The sequence below is a fragment of the Cynocephalus volans genome, chromosome 5 (assembly GCF_027409185.1).
Source record: "Cynocephalus volans isolate mCynVol1 chromosome 5, mCynVol1.pri, whole genome shotgun sequence".
NCBI lineage: Eukaryota > Metazoa > Chordata > Mammalia > Dermoptera > Cynocephalidae > Cynocephalus > Cynocephalus volans.
Window position 1 is genome coordinate 111,836,638 of NC_084464.1, and position 23,300 is coordinate 111,859,937.

The window sequence follows — 23,300 nt, forward strand, 5'->3', positions numbered from 1 at the left end:
TACTCATGTGGAGGTCAGTTAGTTTTTTTTTTAAAATAAGAAAAACTGGAATGTTATATTTTGAAAACTTTGGCTATTAATTTAATAACCTGCCAAAATTAATAAAGGATGACCTAACTTTAAGTTGAAAAGGAAAATGGGAGAATCTGTAGCATTTTTCTTCTGGTTAAATGGGAAATGTTCATAATATAATGTTCAGTGAAAAAAGTAGAGTATAAAACTGTATGTACAACACAATTTTAATTTTATACTTAAAATTAATACAAATGATGATTAAAAGACTAGGATAAAACTAATCAGACTTAACTAATTATCTCTGGATGGTGGCATTATGAGAGTTTTTAATTTTCTTTAACTTTTTTGCTTTAAAAAATGTTTCTATATTGAATTAATAGAAAATTTGTAAATTTATCTTTCTAGTCAGAAAAAATCCTAATTACTTTCTTTTTAACACAATAATGATGAAATTCAGGAGACCTGGAATATGAAAATTTAAATATCTGGAGGGAATCTGTTTTTCATTAGAGTTGAAGCACTAAATCTTCCTTAACAACGGTGAAGACAGGTATAGGGAAAGTTGGTAAGTGATGAAGAAAGGCAATATTTATTTAAAATTAGAATATATATGCCTTTCACTTAGAAATTCTATGTCTAGGAATTTAGCCCTCAGAAATAGGCATACTACTGCACAAAGGAACATACATTAAAAAGTTGATTTTATCTTTTAAAAATTATAACAGAAAGCTATATCACATATTCACCAATAAAGGACTAGTTAAGTGAAGAGGAGCCCATTCATATGCCGGCACGAGGCTGCAGCTTTCCTAAGACCTGTCATTCTCTCATATTCAGTGTGCTTTGTGTCCACTTTCCCTTCCTTTGAAAGCTAGTTACATACATTCTCTTCAGAAGACATTACTACACCTCCTCTCCCAATGGCTCTATTACTTGTTATAGAGGGCGTTCTCAATGGATTCCAAATTCTGCCTTCCAGCCTGAAGTCTTGATGTAAATCCAGTTCTCTTGGTTCATGACCCAGACCTCTGAGACTACTGAGTACTGTTTCTGAACTCCTTCCCCAGTTTGGCTGTGTGCAAACTGGCAGTCACTCTACTTAGTTCAGACAGGGCTCTTTTGAGAGTTCTTCCTTATCCAAAACCTGGATAAAGTAGATTGCTGACCAGAACAAGGAAGAATTTTGCTGCCAGTTATTAAAAACTTCCATAAACCACTTTGATAGAAGATCCAAAGACAAACAACGATGACAGAAATTATTTTGCCATTTGACTGGCACATTTGGAACTGATGCTGGAAAAGTTGTAGAATTCAGAATGTCTTTAGATATTTGACCCAAGATATAATACTTAATCCTGTTAAGCTTATCTCTGTTCTAACCAGCTTGTAAGGCCTCTAAATGAGTTTCTGACTGCTTTTTCTTTTTAACTGTCTTAGATTTCATTTTCTGCAGTATATGGAAAAAAAGTTTGTTTTGAAATGCTCATGTTAGATTTTAAAAATCAACATTTAAAAACAGAAAAGCCTGCTTCAATCTGATCAAGTGGTCTACATTATGAAGTTTATAAAGATGTAAACATCTAGAATCAAAAGAAGTAAAAATTGATTATAGAAATTCTATAATCATATGGAAAATTCCATATGGCAAAAGAGACAGTAGAGTTGGGAGAAAGTGGGGGATATATCTTTTCCTTTCTAAAAACAATTATAGGTGTATATATTTTTTATCTATTTAAAATGTAGCAGAACTTTAGAAATCACATGATTTTTGTTTTACTCTTATGTCAGGATCTTCATCTGTTCTCAAATATCTGACTATTTCTCATACATTGTAACAAAATATTAGCAGATTGTAGCTTTATTTGTAACAAAAATTTAAAAGCTAAAAGTAAATGTAATAAGTCCGTAATTATTGTCTGAATTAATAATACTTTTTAGTTGCTATAACAAACAATAATTTTATTAACTAATTTCAATAAATTATACTTCATATATTTTTGTTAAGTTCCTAAAGGAATGACTAACTTAGGTGAATAATAAACACTAAAAAAAAAAATCCTCTGGCACACACATATCAGTTAACCTCTCCCCACAACTCCACAGTGACCCACCACCCAGCTTCATGATTTCTAGAGTTTAAAGAGCTCTCCTAAATCAAATCCCAGCTCAAATTGCTAATATCTGAAGGGGGAAAGGAAATAGCACTTGAGAAAGCTCCTTATATACTATCATCAATAGTAGGAGGTTTAGTGGGTTAAGTATTTAGTTCTTAAATATCTAGGCCTTTATCACTTTGAGAAGAAGAAATCCCAGTGAACCAATTAAAATTTAAAGTATTTGAAGAGCATGTTTCAGCAAGGAAGAATTATCTGTAACTAGCAAATTAAGTCACTATTCCTTTTTATATTTCATTCCCCATTCAAAAACTGTATAGTTTATTAAAGTTTAGTCTGGACCCAGCCATGAACATAAATATGTGTTCACATTTTTAAAAGTTCTTCATTCACTCAGATTAGAGAATAAGCCCTCAATGTTAAACCTGTCAAATATAAAATAACTAGTCTTGTTCTTTACTTATGTAGAAATTAGTCAGGCTTTGGATTTAATCATATCTACAGTGTATTTTCATTTACTTCCTATTACATTATTTCTTCAATTTGTGGATACTAGTTAACAAAATTAAGTCACAGATAAGTACGGTAAAAAAAGAACAACACATATCTCTTACCTGCACTCATTTTTTTAACAGTGTCTTTTGAGAGTAGATGCTAGATTTAAAATATATTTGATATGGGCTGTGAAAACATCCACAACTATGTACTTTAGAGATTCTGGAAGTATTTGTGAAATTACCATTTTTCTTAGAATTATGTAGAATCAGATTTAGTTAATAGACTATTGTTTTGATATTAAAGACATTTCATAAGTATAAACAGTAAGAAGACATTTAACAGCTATAAAAGGGACATTAATCTGTTTTATCATTCTAGGCAGATTTACCTTGCTGCTGCTGCTTCTTTTTTTTTGTTTTGTAGTTCTTCTAATAATCTTTCTAAAATCTTAGAGTCAATTTCAGGTTTATTCTCTAAGTATATTCTATTAAGCAAACATTTTCCTGAAATAAAGAAAAAGATAATATTATTTTCAAAGCTTTATAAAATAGAGTAAGATATATTTTGGAAATTAACAAAAAAATAATTTCCACCTATACCCAAAAATATTTTCCTTTAAGCACTTAACTAAATGGAGCCCAGATTCTTTAAAATATTAATAGGCCACCTTCAGCCCTTTCAAAAAAGGTATATGTTAGTACAATATAAATAACTAAAACATGAAAAGAGGTAGTATATTGTATTTTTCCTCTGGAAACTCTCAATTCAAATATAGTTCCTTCAGAGGCAAAGTGACAGAATAATTAAAATTTAGCTCTGCTATCTTTTTTTTTTTTTTGACCAGCAAGGGGATCGCAACCCTCGGCATGGTGTGGTCTGCACCACACTCAGCCAGTGAGCGCACTGGCCATCCCTATATAGGATCCGAACCCGCAGCCTCGGCGCTACCAGCACCACACTCTCCTGAGTGAGCCACGGGGCTGGCCCTAGCTCTGCTATCTTTTTATGCCTAATTTTTCCCACACGAGGTGAAGAAAAACAAATATACATTCTTCGTCCTCAGTCTTACATATTGTTAATTAAGAAGGTATAGCTGCTGCCTGGGAGTGGGATGTTAAATTCTCAGCTCCAAAGAACAATTAGAAAGGCCTGCTAGAACATTCAGCGCTCCAGCACATGATTTCTGGCCACCTCTTCCTTGGATGGAAGCCTCATTTTGTGTACCTCTAGCTCCTGCAGGGATTGCTGGGGTCATATTTGCACCTAGGGAAAGTGGAGAGTTTTCCATTCTATATTTTAACCCAAAATATTATCAGCAATAACAACTTTACTTTCAAATTTATGTGACAAATATTTACCAACCATTGTTTTCTGTATCTGATAAGCAGATTACCAAATCAGGTATAAGTCCTTTCTCATTTAAGATTGGCCACAGTTCTCTTACAATAGGGAAGTTGTCCACAATCCATCCTCCATATTTTGGGGCACCAGAAAATCTATTCTTGTTTTCCTCCATTACCTGTGAAAAAATTGCACACTAATATTACTGCCATAGCTCGATGAGTCAAAGATACTACCTTGATAAGTCATTTTTGTGGATCTTAAACAAGTATCTTTTGAGTTCTTCTGTCTTTCAGAAGGAAAAAAAGAGAGCAACTGGGCAACTTAATTTTAAAACAATAACATTGAAAGTTTTAAAGGTTCAGTGCCGATAACACCAAGGTCCAGGCTTTGATTCTTGTACCAGCCAGCTGCAAAAAAAAAAAAAAAAAAAAAAAATTCAGAACAGAAAGCCAAAGCCTTTATTAAATAAATATAATAGTACATTTTTGCTATATATAATCCAGTGTCACAAAATGCAGATCCTGATTCAGAAAGTCTGGGGTTGGGCCTGGAACCTGCATTTCTAACATGTTCCCAGGGGATGATGGTACATGAGCCACTCTTTGAGTAGCAAGGCCCTAGTGAAGCTTGCCTTTTTAGTAAAAACACTCACTTACTTCCCTTTTGCTTTTCATCCCTCAGTGGAGAACTGAGAGGTACTAAGATGGGTATTAATAGCAGTAGGAAGGAATTGGGTCAAAACAAATCTTGAAGATGCTTAGAGAGTTCTGCTAGACTCATGCCTCCCCTCCCCCCAATAGCAATAACTTTAACACAAATGTGGAGATTAGTAATGTAGATATTCGGATATACCAATTTCGAGGGATTTAGACAAATTTGTGTGCCCTCAGCTAATGACAAAAGATTAGAAAACCCTCCGGCAAAGGCAGAATTTAAGATTACCTGCTTTTTGAATTTTTATCTGAATGAACTGTCTTTTGAAAAAAAGAATTTTAAACACTTTGAAATGTTTAACATAAGAGAATTAGGGGGAAAAAAAGAAAACTGCGAAGAAGAAATATAGATGGCTAATAAAAATTTTACTGTCCAAGTTCCAAAGAAACAGAGTTAAAACAGCATTGAGATATAATTTATAATTTCTCCACCTCATTTAACTTTTTGAAAAAAATTCATAGTATTCTATCAAATTAATAAATATTAATTTGTTTAATCATTCCCTTACTGTTAAATGTTTATATCATTTATAATATAAAAAGTGATGAACATCTTAATACAGAAATCTTTGTCCAAATATTATATATTTCTTTAGGTTAGATTCCTAGAAGACATGTTTTCAGGTCAAAGGGAATAAAAGAGTGAACATTTGAAAGGCTTTTCATACACATTGCCACATTGCTGCCCAAAACATCTGCATCAATTTTCACTCTTCCTAAACTTTGCCTTAAAATTCTGACTTTCTTGATTTTTTTACAAAGATTCATTTTTAAGTAGCTTCTCCATTGAGATTCTTCCTTAAGAGTTCTTCCATTGCATTCGTCCCTAGAGTCCTCAACCATTCCAAGATTATTTTAAGGTTATTACACTTTCTTGGACTTAAATGCTATTTTTACATTTAGCTATTTGATTTATATGGAATTTATTTTTATTTTGATATAAGGTGAAAATTTAAATAGTTTTTTTCCAACAGTTAATTTTGTCAACACTATTAAATCATTTTTTCTTTCCCTTTGGATTATGACGCAATCTTTAGCATATACTAAATATTTATCTATACTGACGTCTGTTTCTGTACCTTCTCTGTGGTTCTGTTAATTTTTGTATAACTACCAGGCATATATACCATTGTAGCATTACAACACATTTTACTAGCTGGTAGAACGAGTCTCTCTCTATCATAACTTTTTTGCTAAACTGTTTTATCTAGTCTCAACAATTGGTTCTTTTAAATAAACTTTAGAGTCATGTTGTCAGTTTTTAAAATACTCAAATTTTTACTAGAACTACATCAAATCTGTAAATTAAGTTGAGAAACACATCTTAATAAGAAATTATGTCTCTATTTGTTGACATCTGCTTATGCTTACATTTAAAGTTTAATAATTTTATTTATGTGGATCCCTCATCTTTATTTCAAGCTTATTATTAGTTATTTTACGTTTATGCTCCAGTCAGGTATGAATATTTTTATTCCTTTGGCTACCTCGTTTCTGAACATGCGTATTAGCTCTTACTGTTTATTAGGTTATTTTCTTGAATATTTTTAGAATAAACAGTATCAACTGCAAAAATGATTATATTTCTCCTCTTCCAATAGTTATTCTTCTTATTTATGTTTCAAGGAATTTTATATAGCTAAAATTTTCATAAGTCATTATAATGGGTGTGATAGGAATATCATTGTCTTGTTTCTGACTTTAACAATATATGGTCTGCAGCCCTAAGCTAGACCTTTTTTTTAATCTTGCTAAAAACATATTCTGCCATCCTTAATGTGACAAGATAATTTATTGAGATATTAATTAATTTGTGCTTGTTCTTGCTGTACTTTTCCCATCCTCACTCTGAGAGCCAGGCTCTCTGATCTCCTTCTTTTGGGGGGAGTTTGTAGGGTGGGGCTGAATGCAGAAGTTGTCTTTCTGACTTTAATTTATCCCAAGTGATTCTGATGCAGATGGAAAAGGACTCACATTGAAAAACATTGGAGTAAGGGAAGAGAGAAGGGAAACATTATCGACACATCCCATGGCTTCAGGAAAGAGGTGGCTGAAAGAAAAGATGCCACCGTCACTGAAGTAGCCCAAGCTGCTTGAGTCCAGGAAACTTCACGGAAGTGAAGAAAGATTTGGGAGATGAGGACTTAGTACCTGAGGATGCAAGTTTTGGATATATCAGCAACAACGGCTTTACTTTCGGAATCTATTGAGGGTGAGTCCCCAGTTTGGAGAACTGTGGGGAGAAGGTAGAAGCCTTCCTTAGGATTTCATATCCTAGAGAATCCCAGAGCATGTGGCCAAGCAGAGGGGTGGTAGGGCCTGAGTCTGGAGACTGTGCCTGGGGGGAAAGCAGGAGGGATGAGGGCCCTGGGAAATCTGTATCCAGCCCAGCTGTCATCAGGGGATCATAAAATTGGGCTTTAAGGTGTTTGACCAGCCAAAAATAAAAGTGACACTTTCTTTTGACATCCTCAGGGGAGGAGTGAGCAAGACAAAATAATATTTATAAAAATGGTATAACATTTTTATACAGTATTCATTCATCTTTTTGTGATTTTAACTTAATAAAATGTTTATTTTTTTCCTGCACTTAAACATGCTATTTCTGGATTTCCTTATTCTATGCTATTTTATGTTTACTTTATATTTTATCACTTGTGACTATCCACTTGTGAGTAGATTGGGAGGGGACGGAGATGGGAAATCAGAGGAAGTAGGACACATCTCAGATAGATATGGGAGGTACAGGAAGACATAATGACACAGACACAGAGCAGAAAGGGACACCAATAGCGAGGTAAAGATGTTAGAGAGAAAACCATGTGGAGAGGGAAGCTGAGCAAAACATGATGTATGACACAGAGGAGAATGCAGTGACAAGAGAATTAGGCTGTGGTTAGATGTGCAGGTGGACAACAGGTCACAGACTTCAGCTTGAAAACATATGGTGGTAGGTTCGACACAAAAGGCCCACTCCCCTAGATATTGCTACCATTTTCTTGTTAGGTGCTGGGAAAGTAACTTTCATACAGTCAGTGTGCAAAGCACAGGAGCAGAGAACATAGGTGCTGCCGAGAAAGGTCCTCAGCGTCTCCCAGCCTCTGCTTCCCTTGTGTGCTCTGTAGCTAGTGAAGGTGGAAACCAGGTAAAAGTGCAAATGGTTTGGTATAGAGAAAACATTTCTGAACATTCTCCACAGCAAGGGAGTGACTCTTGTCTTCACGTGGTAGAAATTATAGCTATCATTATTTCTGTATTTTTAAGGCTTTAAAATGTTAAACTATAATTCTAAAAGAATCCAAAAGTCAGTCGTGGCTTCAGAATCCACTCTAACCCAGCACTCCAGGGATCCATACATAATTGATCAATTGGCAAATGAAATAAAACCTATTTGCTTTCTCTGGCCTGGATCACACATTAGGCCCAAGTACATCAGTCAGATCTGTTCTGCACGTGAACTGTGAGCGTCAAATAAGAAATAGAATTTAGTAGGAGACACATATGAAAAATGGAATTGAAAAATGGTTGCAAAAAAAAATCAGAAAATAAAACCACAGTATCATTTACAATAGCATCAAAATACATCAAATACTTAGAAATAAATCTAATGAGAGAAGTTGAAGACCTCTACTCTGAAAATTACAAAACAATGCTGGGAAAAACTAAAGAAGACCAAGATAAAGTACAGGTATTTTATATTCATGGATTAGAAGACTCAATATTGTGAAATTGGTAGTTTTCACCAAGTGTATCTACAGATGCAATACAACCCAATCAAAATCTCAACAGAGATGTGTGCATGTGTGTGTGCATGAAAACTGATAAGCTCATTCTAAAATTTATGTAGAAGTAAAAAGAATATATAACAGCTAAGATAATCTTGAAGAAGCAGAACAAAACATAATGCTTTATACAGAGAAGGATGCAATGACAGGAGAAACAGGGTGTTGAAAGATTCACACTACCCGATTTCGAGACTTATTTTAAAGCTACAGTAGTTAAGACATGTGGCACTGGCACGGATAAAAAAAAGACCAATAGGACAGTACAAAAAGTCCAGAAACAGACCACATTATACAGCCACTTGTTCTATGGTAGTGGGGAAAAGGTGTTCTTTTCAATAAGTGGTGGTAGAGAAATTAGGTACATGTACTAGAAAAAGCGAAACTTGACCCTCACATTGTGGTTTTAATTTGTATTTTTCTGATGGTTAATGATGCTGAGTACCTTTTTCATATGCTTAGTAGCCACTTCGATATTTTCTTGGATACACAAAAATTAATTCAATATGGACCTAGAAGAGAATGGAACCGAGGCTACCAGAGGTGGGAAAGGGGGAGGTTGATGGGCGTTCGGAAGAAACTAACAAAGGGCCACAAAAAATGCTTACATTGTGTAATGATAAAAAAATTTTTTTAAATGGACCTTAGATATAAATATGAAAGATAAAGCAAAGTTTCTAGAAAAAAACCTAGGAGAATATCTTCCTGATCTTGGGTAGGCAAATATTTCTGAAACAGGACAGAAAAAGCACTAACTGTGAAAGAAAAAGTTAATAAATTGGACATCATTAAAACAAACTCATATTACTTAAGATAGAACATATTTGTAAAGATAATTGCAAAATATCCAACAAAGGACTCATATTCAGAATACATTAAGAAATATAAATCAAAAAGGAGACAAATAATCTAATCAAAAAAAGAAAACAAAACCCAAAACAACATAGGCAAATGACTTAGACAGGCCCTTCACAAAGGAGCATATCTATAGCTGCTTGTGAAAAATAGGATTCCTAATCATATAGATCACAGAAACTGATGACAGGTAAAACAGTCTTCTGCACAGGTCTCTGGTCTCTTGAGAAATGACAATCTGATATGAGCTTTGATGTTAAAATCTCATGTGATTTAAACTCCCCTATGATCCCAGAGCTGTAGTTTACCATCTACTTATATTCCTGTATCAGAAGTGAAGTACACACTGTAGACTTGTATCCTCCAGAATAAACTCTGAAGAGAATGGAGAAAATGTTCAATCAAGGGCAAGGATGGGACTTCCACAATCCCAAACACATCTCTCACTTGCATGTCTCCTTCTCTGGGATGCTTTGTCTTACCACCCAGGCAGACATGATAGCTCCAACCTTCTTAGAATTTCTACACCTTGTACATCTCTATTTGCCTCTTAACACATGATGAGTCAGTTACTGGTTTACTTGTCAGTTCAATCTTCCCCACCTGACTGATAGCTCCTTAAAGGAAATGGTTGTGCTTAATTCATTTTCAGATTCCTGGTACCTAACACAGTACAAAGCAAATAGTAGGTGCTCATAATGTTTCCGAAGGAATAAACTGATGACAGAGCAACCCAAAGAGATGCGGAAGTTGTTGAAAGGTCTGCATGAGAAGTTCCCAAGAGGGAGCCTTGGGAACCGAGAGTCAGGGAGACTGGTAGAGCCCCGAACTGGAGGAAACTTCCCAATGTGCTATAGAGTGGTTCTAGCTATATGCTTATGTAATCATTTTTTTTTCTTTTCACATAATAATTTTAAGTTAAATCACAGAGAAATACAGAAGTTCATTGAGAGTCCAAAACTAATGTGTTTTGTCTTTGACTTTTGCACTGAATGCTTACCTGAGATCTCTGTAAAAAACAGACTTGTTGAATATCTTGTTCTTTATAAATGAAAGGTAAGCCTTCTGTTTTGTCATAGGTAGGACAGCATTTGAGATTTTTTTCCTTCTTAGACTGGAAAATCTCTCATGTGTCCACCCATCTCCCCTACGAACACATATTCAAGGTGGTTGGATGAAATTAATTAACCAGGGAGCAAAATTTGTCTTGGTTTTTGACTAATTAGCTCAAAGATGAAATATCCAGCTTTGGTACTGGCTTTCACACTATCGTTTAACCAAGTGAGCTGAATCAAAGACAACAAAAGTTAATAAAGAATTAATTTCAAAGCTATAAAATTATATTACATAATGTTGTTGATAACTGAAAATTTACCAAAGAGCACTAGCAATTGTTCACTGGGGTATTTTACACAACAATGTTGACTAAAATATGTACATAAATTTGAAGGTTACAAATTTCAATACTGTAAAATAAGACTGTAAAATAATTACACTAAATTGACATTTTCTTAGTTTTGGTTAAATCAATGATAAAAATTAAGACTGGATTTTTTTTTTTTTTTTTTTTTTTTTTTTTTTTTTTTACCTCTGTGAGAACTTCCTCTAAGATTTCAGCATGTTTTTCATATGGCTGTTCAAAGTTTATATATTCTGTGTGTATAGTCTCCTCAAGAATGGAAAGAACCTGTGGATGACTTGCAGTTACCTCTTCTATTGAGTCTTCTATTGAGAATAAAATAAAAAAGGTTAATAAATTAATGCTGTTAATGCTTTTAGTGGGCAATGCTATTTGTAATAAAACATGACTGTTAATACCTGACCCAAGAAAGTATTATCTTTGTGTTTCTGCAGCACATGCTGGAAGAAGTGGGAAATAAGAGTAGAGAGAGGAAGTAGTAAATGAGGAATCACAGAATCACAAAACATCAGAGCAGTGACTTAAAGCCAGTGCATCAGAATCAAAGTGAATGAGGCAAGAAGAAAGTCATGTCAGGCAGGAGAGGTAGGGACCAGAAGATTCTGGAAGTCAAGCTAAAACACAAGCATCTAGGGAATGAGTCAGAAAAGAAGATGAATACTTTGTTACAAGCATGAGACTATGGGGAACAGTGAGAGGACAGGAGGTAAGCTAGTTGCAAGGGATGGAGAAAAGGTGCGGTGGGCTAGTTTTCTAAGAGTTCACACTTAATTTTTGCTCTCATTTGGTGCTGAAGTGTCTCCTTGCATGGCTGAGTTGGCTCTCAGGCTGCATCGTGACATCAGTGTTCATCATCTTCTCCAAGGAGACAGGAGCTGGGCAGCTCCCCCTGACTTCTCTACCTCTGCAGTTCCAGTCATGCTTCTGAGCTGCTGCCTCAGGGCTCCATCTGTAGAGTTTCTGGCAGAGCCCAGTTGATCCCAACCCAGAAAACCCCAAAAGGGCCTCCAAAGAGCAGCTGCTTGCTGCCCTCCCTGCTTTAACGTGTCCCCAGGGACGGAGAGAGCCACAGTTCCTGGAGAGCCACAGCAGAAGAGGCAAAAGCCCATGATCTTCCTGTATCCCTCGGGGGGTGGGCATGATGAGGCAGAAATAGCTGGGCAAATATGTCAAATGTGCCAGGAGCTGCTCGTTACCCACCCAATATCCATTCTCCTTTTCCTTTGTATAAGAACTCTGATTTTGTCAAGGCAGCAATGTACCCAGCTAAGAAAACTCCGCTTTACATCTCCCAACTTCCCTTAGAGCTTGCATGGCCAATAAGATGCAAGTGAATTTTTTTTTCCTTCTCTTCTTGCAAGTTTTCCTGTCATCTCTTTAAGAGAGTTGATTCAGCTGGGTGGAGTACCAGTTTTTGTCCCATGCTTTTCCCCCTCTTCCTGCTCGGTATGCACTGACATAATGGCTGCAGCTCCAGCAACAATCTTGTGAATTATTATGGTAGCCACAACCAGGGATGGCAGAGCAGAAAGACAGATCACTTGTCTCCCCAATATTCTTTTTCACCAAAACAATATATGGTGTGTTATTTTTTCAATATTCCTGCATGTCAAACTGTTCATAATAGAGTGATCTTTAAGATAGAGTAAGTCGGGTATTAATAATGCTTTTTTAAAAAATGACACATTTCACCTTCTAAATTCTACTTAAGGAGCTACTTGGGTTTTTTAGAACCACAATCTAAGAGAATCAAATTACTCAAATATTAATTTACCTTCGTCTGAATACTTTAGATCTTGACTAGGGTCTTGAGAACTCTTTTTCGATATGGATGCTTCACTGGTTTCTTTTTCATCTGTGACTAAATCATTGTTAACACCTAAAGATTAAAAATACCTATTACAGAAAATCTACCTTGGGTGGATTCCCAAGGAAGACTATGGTATGTATGAACCCAAGGACCCAGGACTCATGTTCCCATTTTTGAATTAAAATAACAACCATAACATTCAAAAAGGTAAACATATCTATAAGTAGGGAAAATAAAGATAATCTGTAACAAACCTAGGAATAACTTCAGTTTAATACAATGCCAGTGGATCTAAATTGGAAAAAAATCAACAGTGCTCTTCCTGAGGTAACTAACACCCTCCTGACTCTGAGTTAAGGCTGTGATTATCTCACAGACAAGAGGCAGGGAGGGTGCCTTTTTACTGTGTGTACTGGCAATACTGGCACCCCTCCAGCAGTGGGTAGAGGTGCTGATGCTTGCTTCTAACTTGGACTGTATCCCCCAAAGAGGGAACAGACAGTCTGGGGGAGTGGTTCTCTTTATGGATTGGTGCTGGACCCTCCGCAGCAGAAGAGATGGGGCTCCCAGTTGCCACTTGGTGGCCAAAATTTTAATGTATGGGAGGTGGGGTCCTTCTGAGAAGGTTGTGTGTGTGTTTGTGTGTGTGTGTGTGTATGGGAGCCAAAGGGTGCCACACATGAGTTCTGACAGTGCCCAGTTCAATTCCTACTTGACTTGAAATAAACAGCAGGCAAGCACATCTGTTTCAGTCAGTAGGAGGAATCAGAGAAAAAATAAGCTCTACATTATACAACAGAATAAATTATAGATGCACTTAAAAACTGTGAACCAATTAAAAAACCCAAAATACACACACACAAAATATATATATATATATATTTTGTGTGTGTGTATCCAAAATATATATATATATATATTTTGTGTGTGTGTGTATCCAATATATATATATATATATATATATACACACACATATATATATATATATATATATTTTGTGTGTGTGTGTATCAAGTCTCTGGTTGAGAGGAAGACTTTTTAAGCCTAAATATAATGGAAGAAATCAGCAAAGGAAAAGTAATGATTTGACAACAAAAATATGAAGAATACATCTACTTCAAAAACAGCAAGCTGATTTAGAAGATAAACCACCCAATTTGGAAAAAAATATAAAAAACAGAGACTAATACAGAAAATTTATACAGAGACCTTATAATTGATACAATTTAGAAAAATGGGCAAAAGACAAAAATAATCACGTCCAAAAAGAAGAAATATAAATGGTTAACAAATATTAAAATAATAAACTTCAGAAATAAAAATTAAAATAACAGAAAATACTGAGGAAACAATAATGTATATTTTGTATACTACTGAGGGGAACATAATTTGGAACAACTTTTATGCAAAGCAATTTGACTCTGTCTATAGCTTCATATTCGTTAATTTAGTAATTCCACTTATGTCAACATGCAGACAAAACGTTATGCAAAAAATTCATTGAAGCATTATTTGTAGTAGCAAAAAACCCCACAAAACTTAAATATCCAACATTAAGAACTTGTTGAGACTACTACCTATAAGTAGAGAAATTGTGCAGTAATTTAAAATGAGGGTTAAAATATTTCCTAATGAAGTAATAAAATTAAATAGTACATTAGAAGTCAAAACAGGTAAAAATAGTTTACATTATAGTGATTATGTAATGTTATGTTACATATAGTAATATAATGTTATATAATGTATTGCTATATGCTCTCAATTATGTTAAAATATGAATAGAAAAATTTTATAAGGATAAATATAAATAGCGCAATGGGTAAATGATAAAATTTCACAGCTAAAATTATGGGTTTATGATGCTCTGATTCCAATACATTAAAGGAAGTAGAGAGCTTTTAAGAGTTTACAATTATATGGTAATGATTACATCTTGTTTGAAAACATTCAAAAATCTTTCTTTGGGTTTTAATTGTATTTGACACCCCCCATTTTCACATTTTCTTCTTCATTTTAGTAAATCTATTTTTGTTCTATAGTTGTTCAGTTTAAATCTGTAAAAAAAGCTAGCTTTTTTCCTCCCAAAGTCCCCCCCCCTTTTTTTTTTAGTAACTTTAAGCTTCAATATAAACAAGAGTAAATATGAAATAAATGGAAATAAGATTTAGAAACATGGCATTAGCAATTCATTTTGTTACCATCTTTATCAATGTTAGAAGTTTGAACTTCGAGGGCATCTTCTGACTTTTTGTTTTCTTCAGCATCCTCTAAAGAGGTGTCTCTTTGGGAGGTTTCAGTATTCACTGCAGTGAAAGAATGATATACTTTATCAACTAAACTATTTATATTAGGAAAAGCCTGGTCAACCGCATCAGCAATTTATTTCTTTACCTTCATCGACTGGAGAGAGTAACTCTTCTAAGCTTTTGTATTTATCCACTGGGAACTCTTCAAACTCCTGTCTTTCATATTGTCTTTGAAGTTCTCTTAAATCTGCCTCAGCTGTAAGGTGATAATTGGCTGTGTGAGCAAAAGGCAGCTGGGAATAGGTACAGTGATTAAAAGCCCCTGCTTTAAAGTCAGACAGACTCGGGTTTGAGTTCTTCCACTTAAGAGCCATGTGGCTTTGGTAAATCACTCTTTGTCTCAATTTCTGCTTGCCAAATGAGGATCATTAAACTTAAGCATTGCTGTGAGGATTAGATGACGTAATGGATGTAAATACCAGCTTGGGAAATGGTTGGTGCACAGGAAGCCTGCTCCATGTTAGCTGCCATCCTCTGTATTACTGTACCATTTTTTATTTTATTTTATTTTTTATTTTATTTTATTTTTTACTTTCTTCTTTGCACTTTTCTTTATTATTTAAATTGTTCACACTGAGCCTCTTTTAAAATAATGACAAAATTATTCAAAAATAAATTGCTCAAATAAAAAATGTAATACTCATACAGTAATACCCCTTATCTGCAGGGGATATTTCCAAGACCTCTATGTTTTTTCGTATACATACATACCTATGATAAAGTTTACTTCATAAATTAGGCACGATAAGAGATTAACAACAATAACTAATAATAAAATAGAACAATTATAACAATATACTGTAACAAGTTATGTGCATGTGGTCTCTCCAAATATCTTATTGTATGTTAATATTTTTGGACCACAGTTGACCACAGGTAACTGAAACCACAGAAAGCAAAACTGTGGATAATAGGAGATAACCATACACAAAATGATAAATATATCCAGGTTATGTTAAATTCTAACCATACAATGAAACTGCTGGACTAAGAAATCTACAGAGAAGACATCATATAACAAAATTTCTAAACAGCTAATAGATAAAATTAAAATGCTGAGACATTTTAATTTTTTTCCTTTTTAAGATAAAGAACTCTATTCTTGCAGTTCTTAAAGACAGAAGATTCAGCTATTTATTCATGTGAAAACTGAACTTCCTGAATTCAATTCCCCAGGGCAGCTTTGGCTAAATAAAATGACTTGGAGGATATGCCTTGTTACAATTTTTGTTTCTTCTTAAAATAGTGCAGTGAAATTTGGGAAGAGGAAAAAGAATAAATTAATACTTCAGCCCATTTAGTCTATTAAAATATTTTCTTAGTATTTGTGTGAGATAAGCCAAGGAAAGTATGAAAAACAGTACTTTTAGTTTAACTGCAAATGAGCAAAAAAACACAAAGGAGGAATCCACATGAACTTTAAGAGTAATAGTCTCATTGTAAAATTCCAAACTATCCTCAACCACAAACTTCCCTTCCAAAAGCTTCCCTCATTCTTAAAAAAATAAAAAACAAATTAAAATTCATTTGTGTACAAAGCATAAAATGAAGTGATGCTTTAGCCATTATCCTGTATATTTCAATCCCTCTCGTACTTGAAATGCCGGGTTTGATGGCCTCAGTGATCAAATTGATATGCCAAAATTCTTGTTTATCATATGTGGTATCATCAGAGCCTCAATCTGAAAAAGCATCAAAATAACATTCTTCATAATTTCCAAATTACCTTTTAGAGGGCATTTATGGTTTATTTCTTAAAACTTAATTTTTTTAAAATTTTGCTTATGTCTTTATTATTATTATTTATTTATTTATTTTTTATTTTTTTATTTTGTCGATATACAATGTGATTGATTATTGTGGCCCATCACCGAAACCTCCCTCCCTCCTCCCTCCCCTCCCTCCCACCCAACAATGTCCTTTCTGTTTGCTTGTCGTATCAACTTCAAGTAATTGTGGTTGTTATATCTTCTTCCCCCGCCCCCGGTTTTTTTGGGGTTTTTTTTTTTTTTTTTTGTGTGTGTGTGTGTGTGTGTGTGTGTGTGTGTGTGTGTGTGTGAATTATATATTAATTTTTAGCTCCCACCAATAAGTGAGAACATGTGGTATTTCTCTTTCTGTGCCTGACTTGTTTCACTTAATATTTTTCTTAAAAATATACTGGGGTAAAGTTCAATAGCAAAAAATAGTTCCAGGTTTTTAAATTTTAGGAAGGGTTAATCTATTGCCATATTTAGAATAACCAGTGAATTTGAAAAAAAAAAAAAAAGAGGCTTTTAAGTTTGTTGTGTATGACAGACAGCATCTATTTCTATTTTTCGGTGGGAGATGGCAATTTCTGGAAAACTTTAAAATCTGTGACATCGTGCCATAATTTGATGTGAAAGGAATTACTATGCACTGTAAGAAACATTACAGACCACTGTTGTTTCTCCAGGAGCCTGGCTAGCTTCCTCCCTTAACCCAGATCTTGGTCAAATGTCCCCTCTTTGGAGAGGTCTTCTCGGGTCATTTCAATACTCCAGCATCCCTGCTCTGATCAGTGTCTGTCCCATTACCATGTTATATTTTTTTCTTTCTGTTCACTTGGCTTTTTTTTTTTTTTTCTCTTCTACTCTCTTTTAAAATGTAAGTACCACAAGGACAGGAACTTCCTGTGTCTTGTTCACTTCTGTATCCCTAGTGCCTAGAATCATGTCTAACACAAAGTAGGTATAGTATTTGTTGAACAAATTAAAGAATCCATTTTGTCCAGCATTAAATAGGTTGAATAACAAGCTGTTTTAGTAGCCTGGGTAATTCTCCACCTTCAGATTGTAAGTTGTCTGTGGGTAATTTTTAAAATTAAATTTTCATTTTGAAAATAATATACTAAAAATATAACTCCATTCTAGATCATCTGGATGAACATTTGGATGGCATGTAATTTCAGTGCTGGTCTTTTTGTTATTATTTTTTGTAATCTCTTGGGCACCATGTTGGATTCTTTTACTTGTTTATAGGCTAATGGAAGAAGAGAGACAGATTTATTAGGCAAATAATGTGCTCTTGTCTAGAAAAAGCTCAACATTCCCATACAGAAAGAGGTAATTTTCTTGCTATTTAAATAGTTTCAAGCATAGAAAATGTAGGGAAGCTTCCTAATGTATGTAAAAAGGTAAAAAAAAAAAAAAAAAAAAAAAAAGCAAACTAAAACATCTGATAGCAAAATCAAATAGAACACCAAAAAGAAATCTATAAACCAATGACACTTATGATTATAAATGTAGGGAAAATGTCCTAAATAAACAGAAGTAAAAAAATACGTTATAAGAATAATATATCATGACCAAGTAAGGTTTATTTCAGAAATGCAAGAATGGTTTAATGTTGTAAAATACATTAGTATAATTGATCAAATCAATAGGTCAAATGATTAAAAACTTTGTGGTGATCTTGAAAGATGCTGAAAAGGCATTTGATAATTTTCGACATCCATTCCAGATAAAGATACTTAATAACCTTACAGAGAAGCACAAGCAGGAACCCCTTTTAAGAGGCTTACTGTCACTGCCACTATATAACATCATTCTAGAACTGTGAGCCTACATAATTAATCAAGAGAGGAAATAAGCACAAATATTGGAAAAAGAGAAGTTGAAATTATACTTTTTTTAAAAAAATGATGTGATTGGCTATGTGGAAAACCCAAGAGATCAACTGAAAGTCTGTGAGATCTAGAAAGTAAGTTTAATAAGGTGAATAGTTAACAAATAAATATATAAAAATCAAGCAGCTGTCCAATATACTGGTAATAAATATTTAGAAAATATTATAGAAAAATGATCCCATTCAATAGAAACAAAATGAAAAAATATCTAGAATAAACTTAACAAAAAAAGTGTAGACAATACATGAAGAAAGCTACAAAATGTTATGTAAATATACAAAAACTAAATACAGAGATTTCATGTGTCTGCATAAGAAGATTTAATAGTGAAGATGAGAATTCTTGCCAAATTATTATATAATATTAACACAATCCTCCCACTGGAATTTGTGGTAGAACTTGACAAAATTCTACAAGAATTCCAATATCTAGTGCAGTTCCTGGCACACAGTAAGCACAAATTTTACAAAATGAATGAAATAATAACCAGGAAAAAATGTAAACAAAATGTTTTGAAGGGGAATTTATATTACTAGATTTAAAATGTATCATAAAGCTTTGATAGTTACATTTTGTATTAAAGATCATAAAATAGACAAGGATCAATAGAATAGAAAGTTCATAAGTTTACACACACACACCCACACAAACTTGAGATAGAGTTGGCATATTTCAAAACTCCAGTAAAATTATGTACAATATAGTAATTGTTATTTGTAATACTGGCTCACCACTTGGAAAAAAAATGAATTTAGTTATCTATCTAAACAAAATTTATTACAATGATTGCATCTTAATTAGAAAGAAGCATTATTTTAAAATGAATGAATGTAATTTTGCATATACCATAAAGTCACAATTAATCACTACAAACATGAATTTTAAAAAAATTGAGGGGTGGAAAACACCAAATTCTTAACAGTGGATATCTCTAGGGAGTAAGTATGAGTGAATTTTCTTTCCATCTGCTTTTTCCAATTTTCTGTGCTCACTTGAGAGACATACAGGATCAGAGCACAGACATGGGTTTGAATCCCAGCCTCTTGCTGTCTGTCAACTGTGGTCAAGCTTCATAACCCCTCTGAGCCTTAGTTTCTCCATCCACTAGAATTGGAGATAACAATGTATACCTCACAGGTTTGTTATGAAGATTCTGTAGGATAATTCATGCAATGCAGTTTGCATAGCTCCAGGATGTAGTAAATGCTCAATAAATATTAGCTATTATTACTTCTGAAATGAGAAAAACTTTACTAGGAAAAGAATATTTGGAATTGAGGGACTGATGGTCATATTAGGTGACAAAAAAGCTTCTGGGAAATCCAAATGGTAGTGACTGAATCTAGTCTAAAATTGGGGGAGCTAATCCTAAATTTTGTGTCCAGATCTTTAAAAATGAGAAAGGTCCTATGTTGTACATAAAAAGTGCTGCAATAAGGGCATTCCATTAAGAGGAGAGGTTTAGATTAAGGTACTTTTATGTGTTTTCTAATAGGACTAGTTACAAGGGTGCCAATTGGAGATACAAATTCTACCAAAACCAATCAATTAATTTTTAAAAGTAGCTACGAAATGAGAACTCTCAGTTTCCTGGAGAAAAACAGAAAAACAAAAAACAACCTTTTATCTATTCTAAATAGACTGACTGTGACCAATAGTCAGGGAGATACACGAAGAAGCAGAATGAGCACTCAGGGCAAAGAGCACTGGGACTCTGGAAATGTGGGTTCAAGTCTCAGCTATGCTACCAGCTGGGTGATTTTCAGGGCGCCATTTAACTTCCATGAGCCTCAGTTTCCTCATCTGTAAAATTAGAGAACTGTGTTAATTGATCACTAAGGCTTCTTCCAGTTTTACCACGATAGGACTTTTTAAATTAAAATTAATATTTCCCAAACAGAAAGATTTAATTGCAATCAGGGCTGACATTTAAACCTAAAACAAGGGGCCGGCCCGTGGCTCACTCGGGAGAGTGTGGTGCTGATAATACCAAAGCCACGGGTTCAGATCCCATGTAGGGATGGCCAGTTAGCTCACTGGGTGAGGATGGTGCTGACAACACAAAGTCAAAGGTTAAGATCCCATTACTGGTCATCTTTATTTAAAAAAAAAAAACAACCTAAAACAACAACAAACTTCACATGGGCAGGTGGATTCTTTTTATTTTTATTTTTTCTCCTTTTGTTTTTTTAATCTTCTTTTGGCAGCTTGCTGGCACAGGGATCCGGATCTGTGACCCTGGTGTACAAGGCTGTGCTTTAACCAACTGAGCTAACAGGCTAGCCCTTGAATTCTTGTTATTCTAATGACTGGTGTAGATAAAGATGGAAATACTGCTCAAACAGTCTCTGCCCAGTAAGTAGACCCATAAAAGTAAAGAAATCCAAATGTGGAAGCTCTTTCTGATTCTTTTCCTTAATGTTCTAGGATTGAAATTTTTTTCTCTTTTTATGAATCAGCTTATGTATATCCATTCCTTCAACCATTTATTGAAAAACTACTGTGCAAGGTGCCAAGGATACCCAGATGGGCAAAGTCCTTGTCCTCAAGTAGCCAGACTTCATTATTTACCTAAACTTAAAACACATTTCTGGTAAGATGGCTTACCTTGTCTTTTAGCTTGTAGTTCTGTGAGGACCTTTTCTTTCACAGATTTAACAGCTGCTTCAGTAGCCTGAGCAATAGCATTTTCTATTAGTGTTTCACGGGCTTTATCAAAACGTGGTTGAACAACTTTGGCATAGTCAACTACCTGCAAAGAATATTTGAGAAAATCAACATAAGCACCTGTTACTGTGAGTATTAAACACACTATTCATTTACCTGTGTATGTCTATACATATCTATATCTCAATGTATATTCCAAAAAATATTTGTACTGCTTGAGGTATCTTTGTAGTTATGTTCAAAATTCACTGATTTTTGAGATATGTAATATACATATGTTCAGGTTACACATATATCTTTTGGCTTAAACAACAGAAATTAAAACATATACATTTTTTAAAAATCAAATTTGTATGTATAATTTACATACAATAAAAAGCACCCATTTTAAGTATACAGTTTAATGAGTTTTTACAAATGTATACATATATCAACAACTACAACTGAGACACAGAACTTTTATATTACCCCAAAAAGTTCCTTTTATGCTCCTTTGTAGTCCATCCCTTCCTTCCCCCTCCCCCAGATTTCATTTCTGGCCCCTGGCAACCACTTTCTATTTTTTGTCACTATGGATTAGCTTTGCCTTTTTTAGAATTTCTTATAAATGGAATTATACTGTATGTAATCTTTTTCAAGCTGTCCCTCCTTAGCAGAATGTTTTGAGATTCATCAGTGTTATTGCAGATATCCTTTTTCTGGTTGAGTAGTATTTTATTAAATGAATACAACACAGTTTTTTATAGATTCATCAGCTGATAGACATTTGGGTTGTATCCAGGTTTTGGCTATCATGAATGAAGCAGTGATGAACATTTGTACAGAAGTCCTTTTGTGGACATGTGTTTCCATTTCTCTTGGGTAAATACCTACAAGTAGAATTACTGGGTCATATGGTAAGTGTATATTTGATGATATGATAAACCACCAAACTGTTTCCAAAGTGGTTGAACTATTTTACATCCCTACCAGCAGTGTATGAAAGTTGGAGTTACTCTGAATCTTCACCAATGCTTTGTTTTGTGAATCTTTCAAATTTTAGCCATTCTAGTGGATGTGATGAAGTATTTCCTTAAAGTCTAAATTTACATTTCCCTGCTTCAGGTCAAGATGGCAGAATAGACAGTCCCTAGCATCACTGTCTCCCACAAATCAACCAATTTACAAGTATTAGAAAGCAACAACAGCCTAGCTGGGGCCACTAGAGCTCAGGAGAAGAGGAGGAGAGACCTACAGAGTGCACGAAGGTGGGAGAAGCCACAATAACAGAAAGAAAATCTGCTCTGACCTTTTTGAGCCCTGGCTGCTTCCAGGCTGGAGCTGCTGAGTGCACAGAGCAGGAGCTGGCAAAAGCCGCAGCTGTGCCTTTCAGATGAAGTTGGTTGGAGGCAGCAGTGGAGAAGAGGGCTTTGGTGGCCCCCAGGCCAGTAAGACCACTAATAAGGTTTCTGTGGACCCTCATAAAGGTGAGGAGCCACAAAAACTGAAAAAAAGGAGCCACTCAGGCTGGTGAGTCATCACAAGGGACCAGTGCATGGCCTGACCAATGGAAAGTGTTTGCAGCACAGGCAGTGGGAGAGATGGGACACAGCAAGGAAAGCTGATTTGCACCCCTATCAGCGAAGGACCACTCAGAGGAGACTGGTAAGGAGTATAGAACTGCATGGGGTGCAGTCTGATGAAAAGACTCAGACCCAGACCAGTGTTTCTACACAAACCAGGCACATCGGATTCCACTAAACCCAGAAGTACTATAAAGTCAACCATTAAAACCTGAGCTGCACAAAAGGCCTTCCCCAGGGAATCAACAGCAATGCAACACTTTAGCTCAACCACAGAGCTCAAGTACTGGTCCCCACAGGAAGTTCCCCCACTTTAGAAGTAAGCAAAGGACAACAAATTAGTTCCAGCACAGAGTTTAAGTGGTGGAAACAGCAAATAATCTAACACAGAACTGAGTACCCACAACCAGAGACAAAGTTTGATATTAACTAGTAAAGACCTCATTTCACCAAAGAACACCTATAACCCCTAGAAGGATCAGAAGTCCCCTGGGCTACCAAGCCAGAAAGCGGGGACAACCAGGCATGGAGCCAGGGACCAGACCCTCCTCCCATAACCAGGCAC

At 34.8% G+C, this 23,300-nt stretch overlaps 1 protein-coding gene across 1 annotated transcript in view; it reads right to left on the reverse strand.

Moving 5' to 3' along the window:
- Window positions 1-23,300, reverse strand: part of AK9 (adenylate kinase 9) — a 144,099-nt gene that overhangs the window by 64,520 nt on the left and 56,279 nt on the right. The window contains exons 13-19 of the mRNA XM_063096676.1: window positions 21,114-21,258; window positions 14,943-15,053; window positions 14,750-14,854; window positions 12,516-12,596; window positions 10,910-11,046; window positions 3,990-4,146; window positions 3,016-3,130 (exon numbers count right to left, since the gene is read on the reverse strand). Coding sequence (XP_062952746.1) covers window positions 3,016-3,130; window positions 3,990-4,146; window positions 10,910-11,046; window positions 12,516-12,596; window positions 14,750-14,854; window positions 14,943-15,053; window positions 21,114-21,258 — 851 coding nt within the window. The remainder of the gene's footprint in view (window positions 1-3,015; window positions 3,131-3,989; window positions 4,147-10,909; window positions 11,047-12,515; window positions 12,597-14,749; window positions 14,855-14,942; window positions 15,054-21,113; window positions 21,259-23,300) is intronic.